General features: G+C 43.4%; 1 protein-coding gene across 1 annotated transcript in view; it reads right to left on the bottom strand.

Annotated features, from left to right (window-relative positions):
- The window catches only part of frem1b (Fras1 related extracellular matrix 1b), a 41522-nt gene extending 22529 nt beyond the window's left edge, over positions 1-18993 (bottom strand). The window contains exons 1-17 of the mRNA XM_062563252.1: positions 18854-18993; positions 15049-15389; positions 14861-14955; positions 14099-14358; positions 13671-13870; positions 12424-12747; positions 12038-12146; positions 11777-11908; positions 7878-8222; positions 7059-7201; positions 6727-6923; positions 6445-6535; positions 5966-6133; positions 5609-5817; positions 3843-3936; positions 3389-3641; positions 3007-3195 (exon numbers count right to left, since the gene is read on the bottom strand). Of these exons, the coding sequence (XP_062419236.1) occupies positions 3007-3195; positions 3389-3641; positions 3843-3936; positions 5609-5817; positions 5966-6133; positions 6445-6535; positions 6727-6923; positions 7059-7201; positions 7878-8222; positions 11777-11908; positions 12038-12146; positions 12424-12747; positions 13671-13870; positions 14099-14358; positions 14861-14955; positions 15049-15276 (3037 nt within the window). The 5' untranslated portion in view covers positions 15277-15389; positions 18854-18993. The remainder of the gene's footprint in view (positions 1-3006; positions 3196-3388; positions 3642-3842; positions 3937-5608; positions 5818-5965; positions 6134-6444; positions 6536-6726; positions 6924-7058; positions 7202-7877; positions 8223-11776; positions 11909-12037; positions 12147-12423; positions 12748-13670; positions 13871-14098; positions 14359-14860; positions 14956-15048; positions 15390-18853) is intronic.
- Between the last annotated feature and the right edge of the window lie 2305 nt (positions 18994-21298).

Below are 21298 nucleotides of genomic sequence, written 5' to 3'. Positions count from 1 at the left end.
TGAAAACAACGAGACTATGGACTCAGTTCAACACACAACAAACAACACACTGCAAGAAACACAGAATCAGCTCTGAGGTTTGGCTTGAAGAGGTTGAATTCATATTCAATATTTTGGTTTTAAAATGAGAAATAACTTTTCCAAGTTTACGGAAGTGTCTGGAAATGAGCTTCAGTGTATCGGGGTCAGAGTCGGACACACTGCTAGAATGTGCTGCAGATTATGAATTTATTATGAGTTTCTATTATGAGTACTTTTATTTAATAGTAATGAGAGAGACCGCTGCTGATAAAAAGTTTTGACTGTTTGTAAGAGACAAAATGTAAACAGAGGATGTCTCTGGGGCTTTCACAACCAAACATCCATCTAGCGATTTAAAAAAAAAAATTTAAGCTCCTTGACATTTTTTAGAACTTAAAGATGGATTTGTTGATGAACAGTGTCGCAAGACCTTCAAAATAAGAACTTTTCTGCATAAACGTCCCCTATGTAAATGACTTATAAAAATCTCTCTGCAAACAAACATTATTTGCACATTTAACATGCCGTTACAATGTGTGTGTTTCACACACACACACACACACACTCACACACCTCATAGTCATACCAGTGGGAATCACAGTGGTCACTGGTCTCGTTTGATAACCACAGAGCTCCTCCAATCCCTCTTCTTGGCTCCGACTCCGGAGAGAAATATCACCCTCCCCATGAGAGTGTGTGTGTGTGTGTGTGTACATGTGTATGTTACCCCCCCCTCACATCTCCCAGAACGCAGCGTGTGTTGGACTGATAGGTGACAACGTGCTGTTTGGGTCAGAGCTGCTTTGCTGAAATTAAGAGGATTGTCAGCAGTGAACAGACACACAAAAATGCACACACACACACATACATACGCACACACAAGGAGGATTGTGTCTCTCATTGAGACATTCTCTCCACACTGAAGCTGAGCCAGAAAATATCCTGTTTATCACTTCTCAGGATTCGGGCTGAACATGCATGTTAGTAAATGTAATTACATGTACCTTACATTCAGCATGTTAAATACAAAATTTTGGGAAAGATGGAATAAAATATTTCCTTACTGGATAAGACCTGAAACTAAGAATCGTGGTGTTTTTGTTAGCTTAAAGCCATTAAAAGAGGGGAGAGGGGGGGTCGGCCCCAAGAGGACTACCGTCTCTGGCAAGAGCCAATCACGTTTTATCGTATCTTAAAGAAGGGATGTGTTCCAAAACTGAGGATCAAACAGACCCAGTGATAAATGATTAAAGATGGTTGTATTGATAAGCTTCAATGTTTTTATTAATATGTTTTGCTGATATTTCACCATCATATTCTGGATGATGACCTTCAATCATTAGGGCCTGAGTCAACTGAAAGTCAGGCAAAGCCCTGTTGTGTTTTGAAGATGTCTTCTTTCTTTCACCACTTCGATCGCACTTGCGCATTGGAGTATGAGAAAATTGTCACGGTTTGGGTCTGCTTGTCTTATTTTGTAGCTTTCTTGTGTCTCGTGTCTCTGGGTAACTTCACTTCCTGTCCTGTGATTGCCTGATTGCTTCCACCTGTGTCCAATCACCTGCACCTCCCTTGTGTATTTAAGCCCTGTGTGCCAGTTGTCCTTTGTCGCGTCATTGTCCATGTCTACCCGTTGTTGGTGCACGTTATTTTGGCTTCTGTTTGTTTTGTGCTAAATAAAGAGCACATTCTGTAAGACCTGTTCTCTGCGTTTGAGTCCTGTCTGCCTGCCTGCTTCCGCCTGCACCTCCACGCCTACGTGACAAAAATGGCGCTCTAGCGCCCCCTGGAAGCCCAGTTTCACCGATTGACTTGACATATTTCACACAGGTGCTCTTGGATATGCTCTACAAAAAAGTCAACCATGGTATGAAAAACTACATTTCTTTGTGAATTTTGTGAAAAACATGTTTTTGCGAACTAATCTCAGACACTGTGTCCGATTCTCACCAATTTCAAGGGAACTATTGGCTCAATGCCATCTAAAGTTATTAAAAGCTTGTTGATATCTCATAATTTTCAAAGTTATGGACCAATGAAGATTGAAAGGGTTGTGGTCTAATAGTTAAAGACCTATCACTTCAAAATGTTTTGGCTTGTCCTCACCAAATCTCTAACCATAATTTCTTCAGAATATTTGAACATTAGGGGGCACTGCAGTGAATTTTGGCTTGTTTTTCCCCATTTCCATCATATTTTTGATTCATCAACGAACAAACTCCCCTGAGAGTTTAAACCCGATCAAATTCAAATTCGGGCAAGTTGATCCTTACACCTGTGTGGTCAAAAGTTATCAAAGTTTTCATCCAACTACCTGGGCGTGGCCTGGCATACATTTTGGTTGATTTTGGTTGATTTTTTTGAAAATGTTATAACTCTAATGAACATTCTTATTTCTGTCCAGAAATTCTTGTTGATGATGCTGGTGTATGAAGTATTTCAATGCAGTGACTTTCAATAAACTATAGCACCACCTATTGGCAAAGGTTTTACACTTTGATTAGCTACTCCTAGCCCTTCATTTAACCATCCTCAAATTTGTGCATATAAACCTTAAGACTTGATGATTGTTCACATGGAATATTGAGAGTTATTGAAAAACGTTGTTGCCGTGAGAACACAATCTTCGCATGAAAGTTCAAGCAGATATTTCGGTGCCTTGGCAAACTCAAACACTCTGTCAGTGTCCTCAGTGATTACATTAAAGAGCTGATGTGGAGTTTTGGCTCAAAAATGGTAAATTGCCTCCATAGCGCCCCCTGGCAGTTTTCAATGAAGCAGCCCTAGCGCCCTGTTTGACCTACATGTATGACCATTTTTGGACATCAGAGAGACCTAAAAACTAGTCTATTGGGACCATGCTCTAAAATAAACAGAAAGTCAGTTATACATTTTTTTGTTTGAATATTTCCTCTATTTTTGCAGATTCTAGACGCTATACAAATATGTGTGATCAGCTCTTGTTCCCTTGTTCTCAAATCTTACCCAGAGTAACGGAGGGTACTTTGTTGTTGACAGGGAGAATGGTGATGTTTAGGTCGTAGACAGGAAGTGTGCCATGGAGAGGCACGGGCGGGGCGTCTCCATGGCAACATCTATCTGTCCCTCCGGCCTCGCCGTCAGAGATGATGAGGGTGACGGTTTCCAGTACAGCCTCGGGTCCAATCTCTCCTCCTGAAACAGAAACCAAAATAAGTCATTTCTAGATGCTGTGAGAACAAGACATCACACCTTCTCACTAACAGCAGCTCTTTACCTTCTAACTAATCCCTGAAACTCCTGTTTGCACTTTCAACTCCCTGTTTTTTCAAAAACTCATCTGCTGATCTCATCTGGCCATGTCTTGTTTTACTGACGAATCCCTCACCTGTGTGCACGTAGTAAATGTGTCCCTGCAGCAGGTCCTGCTGGGAGAACTTGTCCACGGTCAGTCCTGCTCTCTGCAGCTCCCCCCTGCCTGGACTCCGGGCCAGCATGTAGGTCAGTCTGGAGTCGTCGCTGTCTCGGTCTGTAGCTGACAGGTAGTCCACCGTTAACTGGACCTGCCTGGCCTCCTCGCAGCTCAGCCCCCCGCGCAGCCCTCCACCCAGCTGGGGAGGTTCATCGTTCATCGGCAGGACCTGATGACAGCAGGAGACTCAAATTACACAGGAGCAGGAACAAATAAAGATTCAAAAATATTCCAAAAATCATCAAAAGCCCTTCAAAATCTTCCTGATCGCTTTAAGTGTCAATTTTCAGATATAAACAGGAGCTCTGTGGTGATGTCGGTAAAGACAACAAGTCCCTATTCTCTACCTCGATTGGTCAGGTAAACTCACCTGTACCGGAAGGACAACGTCTACCGAGTTCAGACCGTCCGTCACTTTCAGATGGACTTCATCCTCTGTGGTCTCCGAGTCGTCATGGAGATACCTGTCACACACAGAGCCATCGCACCCCGTCTGTCACTACCACACAAGTTGAATCACAAAATCTGGTTTTAAAAGTGTTCTTCTCTGTAGAAGCTGTTCTTAGGGTTTGGTTAATGGGTGACTTTAAATGGCCTGCAGTATGTGTGAGGGTGAATGGTTGTCTGTCTCTTTGTCAGACTCACAGTGCATCAATAAAGTTAATAGAAACCAACAGTAACATGGTTCAGTTGTAAAAGTCTCCAGTAGCAAGATCTAAACCACGCAGCTGAAGTCAACTAATGGGATTGTAAATAAAACCACTTTCTACAGGCGCAAAAGGAATTTCCTGAATTGAAAATATTTGTTTTAATATTGTTTGAGGGTAGCAAGGCCGCATGAGGAGAGAGACAGAATAGAAAATGCGTGGGTCCGGCAATAGACTCATGCACATGGGACCAATAACTGTCATACACCCATGTTCACATGCCCACATCTGAAAAGCCAGACCCCACTGAATGTGTCGCTTCCTCCTGAGGTTTTAGTTGATGTTACTGTTAGCCGGATCAGTAAACAGACACTCCACTGGGATCCAGTCCAAAAAAGTCGCAGACTAACAGTTTACACGTGGAATCAGTGCACGTGGGCATAATGCACGTGGGCCTGCAGCGTGTAATCATGGAACATAAGCATGCAACCATCTAATTAGCGTGTTAGCTCTCTGAGATATTCACTCAGCTTTGATCATGTTTGTTCTCCATGTCACTGCAGTGAGTGATCCTGAAACCCATCGGGACAAGAACATCCGTTTTCTATTACATCACTGTTAAACTGTTTGGATTTCTTTCTTGTTTGATCCCATTGAAAATACAACATATACAACATGTCTAGTGAGCTTTATTTGGTCTATTTTTTAAACTAAATGAAAATAGAACTCTTTAGAGCATTGGACATTTTGTCAAAAATTGTATTTTGTTAATTGATATAATATATCAATATATTCTCAAGTGCCACACCCTGAAAGTATAGATAAACAAAACTTATTTAGACAGACTTATGAAATATTGTATTTTGTCTCATGACGTGTCTCATTTTATTCCAAACTCCGAAAATGTATCCTACATTTCCCAAAATTAAATTGGATGATATTTCTTCACAAAACCCTGAACTTTATATCCAGAGGTACAGTGTTGATATTGATAAGTTCCATAAAAAACACATTATATATCAAATACCAGTGTTATTAAAATATGGTGGAGGTTTGGCATTTCAAACACCTGGTTACAGCTTTCTGGCTGCCACACGTGTTTTTAAAACACCGTATAACTGTGCTCAGTGATGCCTCTTACATTCTACCTCCAGTTTATTATTCAGATGTGTAGTACTATTACTCATACTGTGAATACATTATTTAAACAGAAAGCTTTTTACATTATCATTTTTTCTCTGACGTTCGATGGATGTTATTCTGCCATCACTTTCTAATGTAATGTTTTACATACATTAAAACCCAACATATAACGGTAAAGGTTACAAGAGTTTGAATGTTTAAACTGTTAATAATAGCATTGTTATTAAATGAACTGAAAATACATCTTTTTGCTGACCCGTTGCGATGGCTGATACCTGTCATACCCCAACACCTTGAACCAAACCTAACTGTGAAAGCTGATGCACACCACCAGGCTTTGTCTGACCTGAGTCGGAGTCCTCTCAGGTCCTGCAGGGAGAAGCCGTCTCCCTGCTGCAGGGCTCGACCCTGCAGCTCCAGCCGGCCGTGTCCAGCCATCCTGCGGACCTCCACCCTCAGGGACTCCTCCCTGCTGTCTCGGTCCTTAACCAGCAGGTGCTCCTCAGTCACGAAAGCCCCTCCACCCTCCTCCACCCGCAGCGTGTTGGTAAAGGCCTAAGGAAGCACACAAAAATCAACCCACGGAGCTGCAGAATTTAATGTGGAGAGGAGTAAAAAATGAATATTCACATGGTATCAACTACCCTTGACAAACGATAAGGTTCAATTCCACAAAACAACAACCCACTGTGTGACCTCTGACCTCTGGTGCCTGGTCGTCCACAGGGGTGACGGTGATGTTGAAGAGGAGGCCGGAAACGGCTCCTCCGTGGTGGTCAGTGACGGAGAAGACAAACTGCACGAACAGCGGCTCCGGACCGATGTCCTCCACCGGAGGCATGAAGGCCACTTTCAAGTGGTGCACTGCATGCTGGGAGAATATGTTTGACTTATTGTCAATATCTCATTTATTCATCTATATATATTCATATACTCCTGAATTCTTCACACATCAAAAATTCCTTAAATCAGCGAGTTTTACCATCAATTTCGAACAACAGAGTAAATCCTTGACCATTGAAATCAATGGAGGCCAATTTTAACCTAGCCTTTCTATGTCAAAATTCAGGGTAACAAATTACTGCGTATTCTTTTTGTAGTTATTGCAGGCTGTTTGGAGGGTGAAATATTTTTTTAAGTAGGAATTGTGCTGCTTGTGAATATCACGATGCTGTTTCAAACCTGTGTGAAGGACTTTAACACTGGAACCATGTGGTCTCTCTTCATGCTGTTGGCGCTGTCAGTGTAGAACAGACGGCCTGCGTCCATGAGCCTCAAAACAAAAAGAAAGACATTTAAAAAAATACATTTCTTTCAATTTTGGGAATCGGAAAAAAGTGTCAATCAGACAGATTGTTGGATTGTTAGAGGTGTTGGAAGGATTATGTTCTCGCCAGATAAGCATTTTTTTCGCCAGGCCAAACATGTCCTGGACACCCAAAGCAGTGCTGTCCGTGTTCTCACCCAGGATGCAACGGGCTGAAGCAGGGCTGCGTGATGACGTAGGTCAAGTCGGTGTCTGGATGCTCTCGGTCGGTAAAGTGGAGGTGAGCCCGAGTGATGTGAACCACCTCCGTCTCTTTCACGGTCAGAGAGCGTATGCTGTCAGAGACCTCCACTGGCAGCTGGTCCTTCACCGGGAAAACGTGGACCACCACCGTCTGGATGCACAGTGAGGGGACCAGGTATTCAGATCCTTTGCTGAAGTAAAAGTATTAATACCAAATTGTACAAATGCACAAAGTTGGACTAAAGTAAATGTTCATGCATTGTTTTTGTAATCCATGGTGACTCACATATGTCTGGGACAGGTTGGGCGGCTGGTGGCTGTCAGACAGAATGAAGTCGAAACTGTCCTCAAACATCTCCTCTCCCGAGTGCTGGTAGTAGATCTGACCCTGGATCAGATCTCTCTGGAGGAAACTGTCCACGGGATCTCCTGCACAGTTAAAACACACAAACAATACTCACGAGGTGACAAAAGTCTGCTACAAGGTAAAGTTCACTTCTAGATTATAAACACTCACACACTGCAGACTGTAAAAATAATGTAATCAAATAAAACTCCCTCTTGAAAACTAGGCTGTAGAGGAGAGGAATTGTTTAATTTAAAATGGAGACATTTTCAGACTGCAAGGAAGTCTGAGGCCCAAAAGATTCATTGTCAACTACCTCTCCACTGTAATTGTTGTTTGCATGACAAATAAAAGCGTCAAAAGTGAAATGGTTGAAGATGTTTCAGCTCGTTTCAGTTCCAAAGCTACGTTGAACCCGAGAAAGAAACTAGTCACAATTAACAAAAGCACTCTTTAAGGAGAATGTTTTTCAAAATAAAAGAGGCTTGAACGCATTGTACAAATACAGTTTATGGAGTACATATCTCTTTCAGCACTGTGTGATGTAAAAACATACTTTGTTGTTGTTGTTATATGCAATTGTTAAATATTTTAACATGTTATAAAAAACATGATGGATGTCTTGAGGGATTTTATTTATAATTTCTAACCCCAGTCTCAACCTTTGACCTTTACAATAACCCAAACATGTCTTCTATTTCTATGTCTTCTTCTAGCTCTTCTATTCCTCGATTCCAACTAAACAGGCCCCTCCCTCACCTGTCTCGTAGGGAGAGGTCTTCCGCACCAGCTGACCGGCCCGGGGCCCTGAACCCACCCGGTAGAGGATGTAGTCATCGCTGGAGTCCAGGTCGGAGGCCAGCAGCGTGTACTCCTCCAGCCGCACGGCGCCCCCCTCGCGCACCTCCACCGCCACGTTGTTGATGAGGAATGGCGGGGAGTCGTCCTTGGGCAGCACGTTGATGGGGAACTTGTGGCGGATGCTGTGGCGGCCGTCGCTGATGCGGAAGACGACGTGGTCGCGCGTGCTGTCGCTGTCGGAGTGGTGGTAGACCACCGCGCCCTCCCGCAGGTCCCGCACGCGGAACATGAACGCCTTCCCGCCTAGGGGGAAACAGGAGAGACTGTCCGTGACTGTCCATGAGTCTACATCTGGGGAGGAGGCTACATGTGTGTGAGGAAGTCTCACTATGTAAATAATGATTGACTCATACATGTACTAGAACAAACTATCCATTCTCTGGAGTCATTTGTATTTTGATTTGATTTTACCGCTACAGTTAATAAGACTTTTAGAACGAAATAAAATGACCAGAGCGGTGTCCAACACACATGATTATTTTTCTTCAGCCTTCCCAGAACCAATATTCTAGTAAAGTAGTTTGGATTACCTCAATGTGTATTATACAATTTTACACATTTTTGAAACGATCCAAAATGGTTGATGGACCAAGAGATGAACTCATCATGGGTTTTTCTAACCCCAGATCAAAAAACAAAATCATTAGGCTGCTTTCTAGGGAAAGGTTATATTGTTCCAAATAATAAAATTAAATTTTTTTAGTTTCTGTTTTTGTGTAGTTTAGTCATGAAAAACAGGATTTGTTGTCTCTTGCATAATGACGCTTTTGAGCATGACAAACATCTATGGAACCCAGTCCATTATCTGAAATATACATTTAAATGAAATCAAATATACTCCATATATTTTCATGCATTTGCAGTAAAAATTAAATCTAAATTATTTTAATGTATTTTTGCCATTTTGTTTTTTATGGATGGATATAGATTATAGGTCATTTTATGTCTACATTTACTACGTCACTGGATGTAAAGAGCAAATATATGGAGATATTTAAATAACGTGAATGATTGAAGTTAACTATTAAAAGAAAAAAATAATAGATGTTTCCTTATTCTGTAGAGTCTGGACTTTGCAAAGAGTTGGATAGAACATGAGAAAACTTGACTGTCCCACATTGAATGTAGGCCGTGTCCATCTGTTGGCCCTCTGTTGCTGGCTGGCCTCATTCGCTCTGTACATCATGCTAACCGCTAACAGAGGAGCGTCACATGACTGGCGGACATGTGTTGACGTCGCAGGGGCTGCGCTGTTGTTTCCAAAGCCAAAACTTTGCCTTTTTGATTCAATTATCCTTTCCGACACATGCGCCAATTTTTATCTCCCATTGTCATTTGGATAATAACAAGTTTCTCTCAGAAGCGCCTGAAGGCAAAGCGAGGCACTGGCTGAGGGTCCGCACTAGTGGGGTACAACGTGGCGTCCTTTGCCAGCGTTGGGTGGGGGGTTGTCTCCCTCTCGCGTGTGCCAGGGAGACAGAAGGGCAAGGTCATCAGACAGATTGAGAGAGATGAGCGGTCACGAGCCCCAAACCTCATTAGCGACTTTGCCGAGTTTGGGGGGGGGTACGGCGGCTACCGGTCCAAGTAGATGGAAACAACTTGATAATTGGGCCCAAAGGTGGCATTGGGCAACAGGCCCATAACGGAGGAAATAGAATGAGAGGTGTGTATGTGTATGTGTGCGCGTTTGAGCATCAGGACAGGCAGCCATCCATTTGGCTGAAGGCGTTGGACGGAGCCTGCAGTGATGCCCCCCCCCTCTTTGAGTTGCAGCATGGAGGGTCAGCAGAACTCTCCTCAGAGACACAACTCCACCAGAGGACAGCTTCCTACAGGCCTCCTACGTACGGCACATACATGTAAGCGGAGCAAAGCCAAACTTTTGTTTTCAGTAAACAAGAGTCAATACTGGGGGAAATAAAAAAGGATTCTAGAGCAGGTGCTGTTGTCCAACATGGGAGAGGGGATGGGGGGGAAACAAGCCTACTGGGACCAAAGTTTCAACAACCAGCCAACTACTCTGCTGTACTGTTGGGATTTTTCTGCAGGTTTTTGATGGTTGTTGGTTATAAAGACAGAAAGAAAGGGAGAACAGAGTTTTAAGATAATTATACCAGGAAGAGGCGGGAGGGTAAAAAAAGACAGAAGAAGGCATTTTGTATCTTTTGAAAAGTCTGAACAGCAGGTTTGAAGTATGATTCTAAAGGGATTTTTAAAGAAGAATTTCATCCTGGATGCTGCAGACTCTCGGTTTGTGATTGTGGAAGTTCTGAGCAGAATCCTTGCTGCTGCTAGCAGAGCGCTATGGAGGACAACAGTACCTGAACAGATAATAAAATATAAAATAAAACATGACAGCAAGAGACTGGTCATTCCAGTAATTTTCTCTCATTTGGAGACACGGCCTCCAGTGCTGAATCCAGTTCTCTTCATACATCCTTGTCTCTTCTACACACCCAACGCATAACCCACTGCATCGCATTTAGGATGGACGTATTCGATTTGGAATGATTCGCTAAAATATTTTAGTCAAATTCAATTTATTGTAGTGATGTAGCCTTTCAGAAAACTCTTTCTCGAGTGGCATCAGTAAAACTTTAATAAAATATAATATGTATTTCTCTCTATTTGGTAATTCAAGGATTCCTATACAAAAGAAAGGTATCCCTGCTGAAGCCCACTGTGAGATGCTCCTGCAGGTCACCATTATTTGCTGTTTCAGAATGCGTCTAGACTAGTATTATTATATATTAAAAATGACATTTGGTGAAACGAGTTGGAGAATCAGGTGAAAAACTGGCCTTTTCTCCATCTTAGATTCTCTCTGCAGGGGGTGCCTGCACTCCTGTCACCCCCCTCCTCCTTCAACCCCCCACCCTAGCTGGTAGCATAAAAACCTGTTTGGGGACAGTGCATCTGCTCCTTGTGCATGGCGGCATGAAATGCCATAAATCCCTCCAATCTGCTCGGTCCTGCTCCCCGTTCCCAGACAAAGATGCCGTGTCCCAGCGCGCTGGGCTGGAAGGGACAGAGGGGGCTGCCACCGCCCCCCCTCTTCTGTCTCCCTCCTCCGGCGAAGCGGCCACGGCCCCATTTTACACCTGATTAAGAAACACATGCAGGGCCACTAGACATATGCTTCCCCAGCCACACCACAGTCCCTTACGGATGGGCAACACATGGAGGAAAAAGGGCAGAAAAGGCCAGAAGACGTTCTGTGGGAATTCCCAGGGTGTTGGAATACCAGCACACGACCAAACAGGCCGAGGTACGGGGACGGAGGATCTAACTAGGGTTCACCCATATAGCAATAGGACTCCGTCTGTGCACTGCATGTGGGGAATAAGGTGCAAAAATGCATTTTTTACCGCACTCCATCATTCCTCAATCCCCAGTTTGCATCCAATCCGGACGCCACTCAGGATTCATTGACGTATTCCTTTGATCAAGCTGCTTTTGGGTTTTTGACACACATTTTCGACGCAAGCATAACTTGGATTTGTGCAAAAACCCACAATTAAAACATTCACAGGTTAAAGAAATGCCGCTGCTGATACTGCACACTCAGTGATTTACACCAACCCACTCATTGTGGTATATTAGTGTAGCTGCAAGGCGTGGATGGAATATGCAGATTTGCATGTGATCATATCGGATTTGTATCAAGACATCACCAACCTATCCTATGGGTTTCTGTGGTAACGCCCTGGTAACACTAGGGTTACGCTGGTGACACAGATATACATCAATGAGGTGCAGGGGGTAACGAGAACAAGATGTAAGTTTGACCTCACCTCTGACACTGAGGCGTCCATGAAGAGGCCCGTCCACAGCCACCAGATAGACTGCATCGATATTGTCGTTGTCCACTATCTGGAGCTCCTCCCATGTGATTGGTCGAGACTGACCTTCTAGCAGATCCAAACCTGCAGACACAGGAAGACAACAGCCTTTAAAGTTGAGGTTAAACAATGTTTGCTCAGTTTGACTTTAGTAAGGGATGTAATATATAGATTAAACAATGTGAAGGTTTTTATTTAGTAAAACTTTTGTACCCATGTTCCAGGAGACTCTGGGGGCGTTTGTTTCCGTCACCCTGATGGAGACGTGTACCACAATGGGTGGGCTGGTCATGTAGGAACTATCTATAGCCTGGAACTCCACCTTACATGAAATAGATTTACAGATAGACATAAATGTAAAATTCGACCATTAAAACAAAATAATTAAAGACGGATTTTGTGTTTTGACTAGAAATTCTGCAAACAATAAAAAAAAAAAAGGTTCCTGAGAAACATTCTGGGGATTTATTTTAAATCCTAATGAAGATTTTTCTACTTTTTTTATTGTGAGCAGGTAAAAAATGCATTTTTTTTTACAACACGGCATATATTTTTAGTCTTATCTTTAACCTTCATTCCAATTAGCATAACCCCCCTACCTCGTAGTTCCTGCGGTGCGATTGGCTGCTGTTGGGCGGCTGGTAGGCCACCTTCATCTCGTGGAGGTCCAGCCATGTGAAGGACGTGACAGGCTTTGTGTGGTCGTCCAGGTGGGTGATGTAGCCCTCGTCGGGCGGGGCGGACACGTTGAAGACCAGCCTCTCCTGCGCCGTCTCGTGGTCATTGGCGTCCAGGGAGGCTGTGGTGAGCGGGGTGAGGATGAACTGGTCCACCTCCATGATGAAGGAGGCCATGAAGGCGGCATGGGGGGGCTGGTTCTGCATTGCACCATGGATCAGAACCGGCAGCCACACCGACTGTGCCTGCAGAGGCGGGGAAAAGGGGATTGGAAGGTGGAGGTCTGTAATAAAGTGGACGGTGGTCTTTTTTGCATCTGGTGGGTGGGGCCATAGATGACTGTGAGCTGTAGCAGCAACAGGGCATTGAGCAAGTCACTTAACGCGAGTAGACCAGCTATGGCAGAATATTATGAAAACATGTGTTTCTTTGTTTCAAACACAAATTGGCCAATCCCAGCAGTAGGATCAACCAGCTGTGACCAGGGTGTGAAAACCAACCAGCTCTGCTCCATAAAATTGAGGCTGGTTTAGTAGATTTGGAGCTATCCCGGCATAGATATTCTCTAATAGTGTTACTCGTTAATTAGAGAGTTTAGAAGGAAAGTATTCTCCCATTATACTGTGTGGTTTTTTGTTTAAAAAAATGTAATTAAAACCTTACAGCCAAACCCATTGAAAATGTCAAAAAAGTAATTTGGGGTTTAAATTATACTGTACATTTAAAATAGTTCTTAATTGAAAGAAACACATGGATACAACTGCTGATTCCTAACTTTTCAGTGTATGTTTTAACACAACAAGTGTATCACTTAGAAATCAACACATGCTGCCACAACTTTTGCTGTTACACCTGGTGTTGTAGAGTAAGCCCTAGACGTGTTAAAAACGGCATTTCTTTGTTAAAAAATGTTGAGTTTTGACATTTAGGTCTGTTTTTGAAGCCTGCTCCCACTTCCACAGAGCTGAGAACAGGAAAGTGGGATGTCACCTTTTGACTGCCAATAAACCTCTCAGACTCTGATCTCACCTGGACAACATCCGCCTTGGAGAGAGACTGAAGCTGCTGCGGAGCGCTTTTGTTCAATTAAAGCACTTTTGAGTAATATTGCCACAAGTTGTTTTCCTTACAGCACTGTGATCAAAATGGAGTGTAATGTTGCCTGTACCTCCATCAGAGCCCTGGTGCCCTGCTGCCTCAGCTCCACCCGGATGGGGATGTAGTCGATCTCCGGTGACGGAGGGCGGAGGTGCTGGTATTTCAGACCGGAGCTCAGGAAGTCCTGGCAGCTGATTTTTAGGAAACTAACTTCTTTGGTGTCGTGGCGACAGGGTCTGTTCCCGGGACAGAGCGCCGGTGTCTCTCTGCCTGAGGGAGGACAACAGACGATGGGAGACAAAGCAAGCGGCAGGGATGCAGCAGCATCGCGGTTGTGCATGTGTAAATCATCACTAATAAGCAAAAGCATCCTTGTTAACATTTCTTGATTTGTAATAACCAGGGGTTAGTTTGGTCATCTGTTGGCCAGATAGGACACCTACTTAGTGGTTTGAACACCATTCAATAGGCTGACAAAAACATGGGGGGGCGGCGTACCCTTCCTCTGAGCGGAATCCCCCTCTGTGACCAGCCGACCCAGAGCCGGGACCCTGGTGTCGCTGGTCATCAGCCTTACGATGCAGGCCATGTCTGCCGTGGTGCGGATGTTCACGACGGAGCTGTCGATGGCGTTGGATAAACCATAGAACAGGGGCACCACGAGCGGAGAGCTGCCCAGCTCCACCACGCCGGAGCCCGTGTCCACCACCCTCACCGACAGGACCACCGTCTCCACCAGCGTGTCCGAGGCCGCAAACCTTTAAAGGAGTGTCAAAGGAGCGCCATTGGGATTTGGTTTCAATGTATTAATCCAAACACACTGGTATTTTCTTTTCTTCATATTACCATTAATAGCATTTTATTTGAATATTTCCGTGTATTTATTTTTGTTACTGTGCTAGGCCTTCATACAGTAGATCAGGGGTGTCAAACTCATTTTAGGTTTAGGCCAGATACTTCCCACTTTGATCCCAAGTGGGCCAGACCATTAAAAATCCTAGGGGGGCGGTGCCGCCACTGCGATGGTGAACGACCTGGTCCCCTGGTCTAACGCATGAGCTCACTCACTGAGTGCGACCCCTAGTGGACTTTTTAGAAATACCAGCTACTTTTATAGAAACGCAATTTATGTCTTTCTCTGTAATTCTCAAAATAGAAAGGTCATCCGAGCTCAACCCACCGGCAGGTCGGATTAAACTATGAACAACTATACTCATATTACGCTGTAGCATAACTGCTCTAATGCTGTTACTAACTGACCTGTACACCCTCAGCATCACTGTGTCCTCGTCCAGCAGAGGACTTCCATCGTGGACGTATTTTATTTCGCCCTCCAGGAAGCTGCAGTCAAACACCTGCAAACCCCACAGGACCGAAGGCCAGTAAAACCACTGGACCGGCTGACTGCATGTGCAACTGTACAACTACTACAACAGGCGTGTCCTCACCTGAGGGGTCAGTTTCCCCACCCTCTGAGTGACGGGCTCGTTCATCACCACCTCCACCTTACAGTCTACGGTGGGGGGCGTGCTGATCTTCAGCTCCCTCTGCGTGACGACAACTGACAGACCTCTTGAGACCTCCACGCCCGAGTTCACTGCCACCAGTCTCCCGCCGCAGACAGACGTGGTCGCCGCCAGCAACAGCAGCAACCCTGGAGCACTGACGGCAGCCATGTCGTTTTGGAAGTTGTGTTCTGGAGCAAAGCGAGCCGATGGAGGATGAAGGGCAAGGCGTCTTCCATTCAGTCTGTTGCAGCACGTGCCCTCCTCCTTTGGTCCGGTGTCACCTGCAGAACGGGATTAAGAAATGACAAAAACAAATCAGAGTAACTCCACTACTTCTTACACAGTAGGACAACCACCCTGTTAAATTCCATATTTATCTTCACGTTTTGGCTTTGTGGTGAAGGGACAAGGCTGTAGTTATGAATTTAGGCTGCTTACTGGGAGTTCAAAATATTGTGCTGTGTGTTTTCAGAAACCAATGACACTGGGAGTTTTCATTTGAGTAACGGATCTATGAATTTTAAATGTTATGGGTCACTGCAATTATTTTCTCCTTGGTTAAGAAGTTCACTCTGTTTGATAAAAGAACAAACAAATGTGTCATCTCCTTAGTAGTTTTGTTCAGCTGACCACCAGAAATAGAGAAACATGATCGTGTCAACAAATAGTCGCTCGCTGAGACAGCAGACAAAAAGTTTGTACGCTACATAGAGCTGCATAGATGGGGAGACATTTCCCCCCTTTCCCTTCCCATATTCAAGGCACTTTTAATAAAAAAGTTTTTGGAGCAGAATTTTAGAATGTGATGCATTTAGAAGCTGACAAACACATTTGCAAATTCATAACCTGCTCCGAACCTCCTCCATAGTCAACATTCATTCCTTATAACTCTTTTTGCTTTTTGCTAAAAAAAAGGAGAAGCTGCATCTATGAATGCCTACAACTGCCAATAGCCAACACCAAAAACACATCTAGTTTACCAAACCCATTAAGCATGTAGCTGGCCGGCCTGGCTTCTCCCCGTCACTGCACACAGGGAGCAGGAAAGCGCTTTCACCCTCCATTTCACTTCAAAACTAAGGCCCACTGCAGGAAACAAGGGGTTAATCTGCGTGACCTGCGAGGTGCTGGAAATGGCATGGGACCGGGGTGGAGCGGGGGAGGGGGGCAAGGGGGAGGCAGGGGGTGTTTTCAGGATCAAAGCAGGGCACCAACTGGAACCAGCGTGTCACTTCCCATCCAGCCAGACCAGCGTTGCTTCGTTAGTTTTAGGTTTCCAGGTTGATGAGGGTGTGTGTGTGTGTGTGTGTATGTGTATGCAGCTGCAGCTGTGTTGAACTTTGTGAACTTTTGAGGATTCCGTACTTCACGTAGGACTTTTACTGTGACGTTTTTTTCTGCCAGAGTCATTTATGTACTCTATAAACGGTGCTGTGGTGAAATGTAACTGGACTCGCAGAATCAAACCCGATGACAAGTGCTGTCAGTAAGAATTAGTCTTCTTACTCATCTTGTTTTACTTGTGTAGGTTTGTTTCCAGGAAAGATGCTCACTGGAACATGAAGCTAAATAAATGTGGCTTTAGATTATATGAAATGAAGGTCGGGACATGGTCTGGAGCTATTGGGTACGGCATATGCACATGGCAAATGGAGCTGGGTCCGCTCAGGTAAATGTTAAATAGTTTATAGCTCCTCTGTAGTCCTCCGATAGATCACTTTACATGTCATCATTCACCTGTTCCCACAATTAACACGCTGATACTATAATGGAAGGTCGCTGTTGTTTAACAGACAGTTCTTACATCCCTGCTGTCTCTCTGAGAGGAATTCCATTTCCAATCTCAACCTGCAGAGCCGGTCTGAAAAGACTCGATCGGAGCAGCAGAAGTGGTTGCCGAGACGGGACGTCTGATAAATGATCCACCAGCTGCTGTGACTCACTGCTGCTGATGGGAAACACACTGTCTGAGGTGAAATGCAACTGTTCTGAATGAAACATGATAATTATCTTCAGATCCAACCATTGTCAGTTTCTACACTGTTTCACTGCAAACTGTGCCCAACTTAAAAAACTTGGATTTCCTCGCATTCCAAACATACAGAGTATTTCGTTTCGGACACATTTTCATGTTCAAACCACAAAGCAGCACAAGACTCTAAACATACAAAAGTTTAAATTCTTAAAAATGATACTTTTTAAAACAGCGCATAAAAAGACAGGACCAAAACATGTAAAAACAAAACAACAATTGCTTTTGAGCTGCTGCTGCTCATGCGACTTCCCAACCAGGCTGGTACTCCTGCAGTAACTCTTACTATAGCTGCATTACCAACAACAGACACAATATGTGTTTGATCTTGATCATCAACTTGCTCTTAAAAAATATTATTATTGGCTGGTCTGGGTCAATAAAGTTAACTTAACAAGCTACAATTGGATTTTATTGCTATGTAATCTTTCTACTTTAAGCCCACCCATTTCTCTTTAGTGTGTCCAATGAGTTTATCTATTCAGGCCACTATATTCTTCAATTATTTCTACCGCCTTATATGTGGGTTTAGCTTTATTTGTGTTTATCTGCTTGTACAAATGTTTGTATGTTTCTTTGTTCTTTGTTCATAAGTGTATCTGGATATTTATATACATCTGTCTATTTGTGAGTTTGTCTGTCATTAATTGAGTTTATCTGTTTGTCAGTAAGTAAATCTTTTTTTTTACATATATAGGCTTCAAATGGACAGGTCGGATTTTTGGAGCAGTGGGATGCTATAAGGCACTTAAAAAGCAACTTTTCATTGTTTCACTGTCTGGCACAAGGACACTTTGACATTAGTTGAGCCCCCGCCACCCCTATACAAAGGGTGTCCATAAAGGGAGCTATCTGTCCATTCAGTGAGAAATCTTTCCAATCAGCAAAATGTATGTAGATACAATCAGATATCTTTCCATTCAAGGAGATTTTTGTCCATTCTTTGAAACACCTGTCCTTTCATGGAGAGATCTGTCCATTCACTCAGATATCTGTCCATTCAGTGAGATATCTGTCCGTTTTGGGAGATATCTGTCCGTTTTGGGAGATATTTGTCCATTCAGGGAGTTTGTCTGCTCATCAAATGCCCTTACCTGTGTCCATATAGTACATTTCTGTCCATGCAGTGGATGTAGTTAGGTGATTCTGTTGCAGTGACTTTCTCTCACTGTAGACTGCATTCAAGTCAAAACATTGACTTTATCTGGTAGGTAAGTGGTGTTATCGTTCTACAATGCACATCTATTATAACATTAACTTAAAGTGACTTTATCCGTTCATCTAGTAACTTATTTATATATTTAATATATATATTTTTAGAGTGACTTATTTTCATCCAAACCTTTATCATTTTGAACAGTACGTTTTCCTGCATACAGTGAGTTAATCTTTCCTTAGAGAGAGCTCATCTGTCCATATTGTGGGCACACATGCAGGTCTGGGGGTCTCCCTGCCGCACTGAAACAAAACACTGCAGAGAAAGTTTCCGCTGAGCTCCTGCTGCTCTAATCACATCCTCAGCATGTCAAAGCAGAGGAGCACACTGTGCACAAACGTGTGCGTTTACCAGTTTTTTAGAGAAGTAGCCATAATAGAATGAAAGGAAGGAAATCCCAGATTTTGGTGATTGTTTTTGTGTCGAGGCCTGTTGGAGGCAAGTGTCAGTACAAGATAGCAACAGCCGAGAGTGTGTGAAAGCTGGTTGGCACCTACCTACAAGTTGTTGGAGCTCTCTGTTCGCCTTCTTCACCTCCTGCACACGCTCAGAGGAAGAGGAATGCTGTCACACACACTTCACACTTTGGTAGCACCCCTCCCCTTTATTCCACAGCTCGCCGTCACCACAAGACGTCTGGCATCCGACAGCACACACAGCGAAAGAGAGGGGGTAGATTGTTAGATAGGGAGAACAAAGCCCAGCGAGTTTCCTCGAGTCTGTCCTAAAGCCAAAAACCAAAGAGAGAGAATGAGAGAGGCCGAGAGAGAGAGAGGACAGGAAATGTGTTTTTTTCAAGGACTTTTATTTTTACAGCCCCCAGCCTCACTGCTTGCAATGCTCTCCACTATGAATAATACTAAAAAAGCGGGACCTAATCTAGCGGAGGAGGAGCTATGCATCCTGTCTGAGTCAAGCTATTATTTGTATTAACAATTTGCAAATTAATCAAAGCTGTCAGACAAAAGTGTATGAGCAAAAGGTTCAATATTGCATTTAGAGATGTAGTCTACCTTGTACACTTAGTGACATTCCACCACTGTTGAGTGTGGAAGCATGAGGAAAGCCACCAGGCAACCGCCATCAGAAGAGAGAAAACTTGGCTACCATCAACTCCATGTTGTTGAATTACCCAGGAGACCTTTTGTTTTTATCACAATGCTGTTGTTGCTTTTGTAGTTCTTTGCCCTCGTTGACTCCCTTGTTAAACACATAAACACAGGTCACCCCCCCCCCCCCCAGCAGAGCGGAAAAGTGACCCGGTTCACCTTTCTTACCCAGCAGACAGCACACACACACACACACAGCATTGAAATCCTTTTGCAGTTGATGCAGCAAAACCAAATACTGTTCAATGGAAGAACGGTTTTAATGTCCTCAATGAAAAGCTGCCTTTTTTAATAAGAGTGTAAACAGCCGGTAGATTTGGTGAATTTTATCCTGATATTCACTTCCTAAGAAAGGATAAAGGTCACACATCTTCCTCTGAATTTAGCCATTATTTATTTTGAGCAATCTGATACGACGTGTGATAAGAGTGTCTTTCCTTCAGTGTTGCACTGTGGAGACTGTTCTGGTTTCCTCTGAGCGGTGTGCTGGCAGCATTCGGAGTGTTTCAACACATGTGGTCCGTGGAGGGTCCGATGATCGCTGGCAAATCCATCCAGGAGGAAAGGAAATCTGCTGGATGGAGGACACTGAATGGGACCTTCTGTCTTGGTGGAATGTAACAAAGTGCAGATACCCACGTACTGTGCTACAAACTCAAGGTACTTGTACATTCGGTGAGCTTTTCCATGATATGCATCATTGTACTAACTTAGACGGAAAGATTAAGAGTATAATATTGTCACAAAGCTGAAGACCGGCCTTTTTGTTTTTGAAGGAGATATGCTAATTTTAAGACTCATACTTGTATTTAGGGCCACGTAAATATTCCTGTACTCCCCTTTTGTCTGAAACGTCTCTTTCAGCCCCCCAAACAGGTTGTTTTAATTAGTATCAATACTTTACAGGAATCATAAAAAAATGCGCAGGGTTTTTTCTTCCAGGGTGTGGGGGTTGGTAGACATGCCAAACAGCTACATTAACGTGTAGAAGACTCTTTCAAAGTGGAATTTTGATAATTTGCTTTTTTAAAATACATGGTTCTCATGGAACAACAAGTTATGTTTTGCATTGCTAAAGGTTGAACTAACCATCAGGTTAAAATCAGGACATAAAAGACATCTACAGCCCAGAAATCAAGTTCAAGACATTATTCATTCTGGTACTCTCACATACCTATATTCTCACTCTTATATACATATATTCTCCTTTTACATACATATATTCTCACTCTTATATACATACATTCTCCTTTCACATACATATATTCTCACTTTTATATACATACATATATGTATGTAGAAGGAGAATGTATGTATATAACAGTGAGAATATATGTATGTAAAAGGAGAATATATGTATTTAATTAACATAGAATTTAATTAACATAGAATCAGTGACATGGCTTTTTACATGACGCCTCCCCCCCCCCCCGCAAAACACACACATCCGCACTTATTTCCTCCAGCATGCATCCACACTATTGAATCTTTTCAACATCACTGTTTTAGACGCTCACGCTCCCAACTGTGGAACAAACACTGAACGAATTAAAACCGCTTTAAAAAAGTATGATGTACTCTGTTTTGTCATCTATTACTGATGACAACTAGCAAGGGGATTCTTCATCCTCAAAAATACAACAACAGAAATACATTATTGTCAACTTGTTTAGCACGTTCAAAACACGACCGTTCAGAACACACGTCCTGTGTGCCGCTGCTTGCAGTTTTTTCGAGAACCATTTCACACTCAACACTTTATAAGATCCTCAGTAACACACCATGGTGGACTACCTGGGCCTTTTTTTAATATTTAGATATCAAACATATTCA

The sequence above is a fragment of the Pungitius pungitius genome, chromosome 7, assembly GCF_949316345.1.
Source record: "Pungitius pungitius chromosome 7, fPunPun2.1, whole genome shotgun sequence".
Taxonomy (NCBI): Eukaryota; Metazoa; Chordata; class Actinopteri; order Perciformes; family Gasterosteidae; genus Pungitius; species Pungitius pungitius.
The sequence above is the reverse complement of the archived record's forward strand: the minus strand, read 5'-3'. Positions and strand labels throughout refer to the sequence as shown.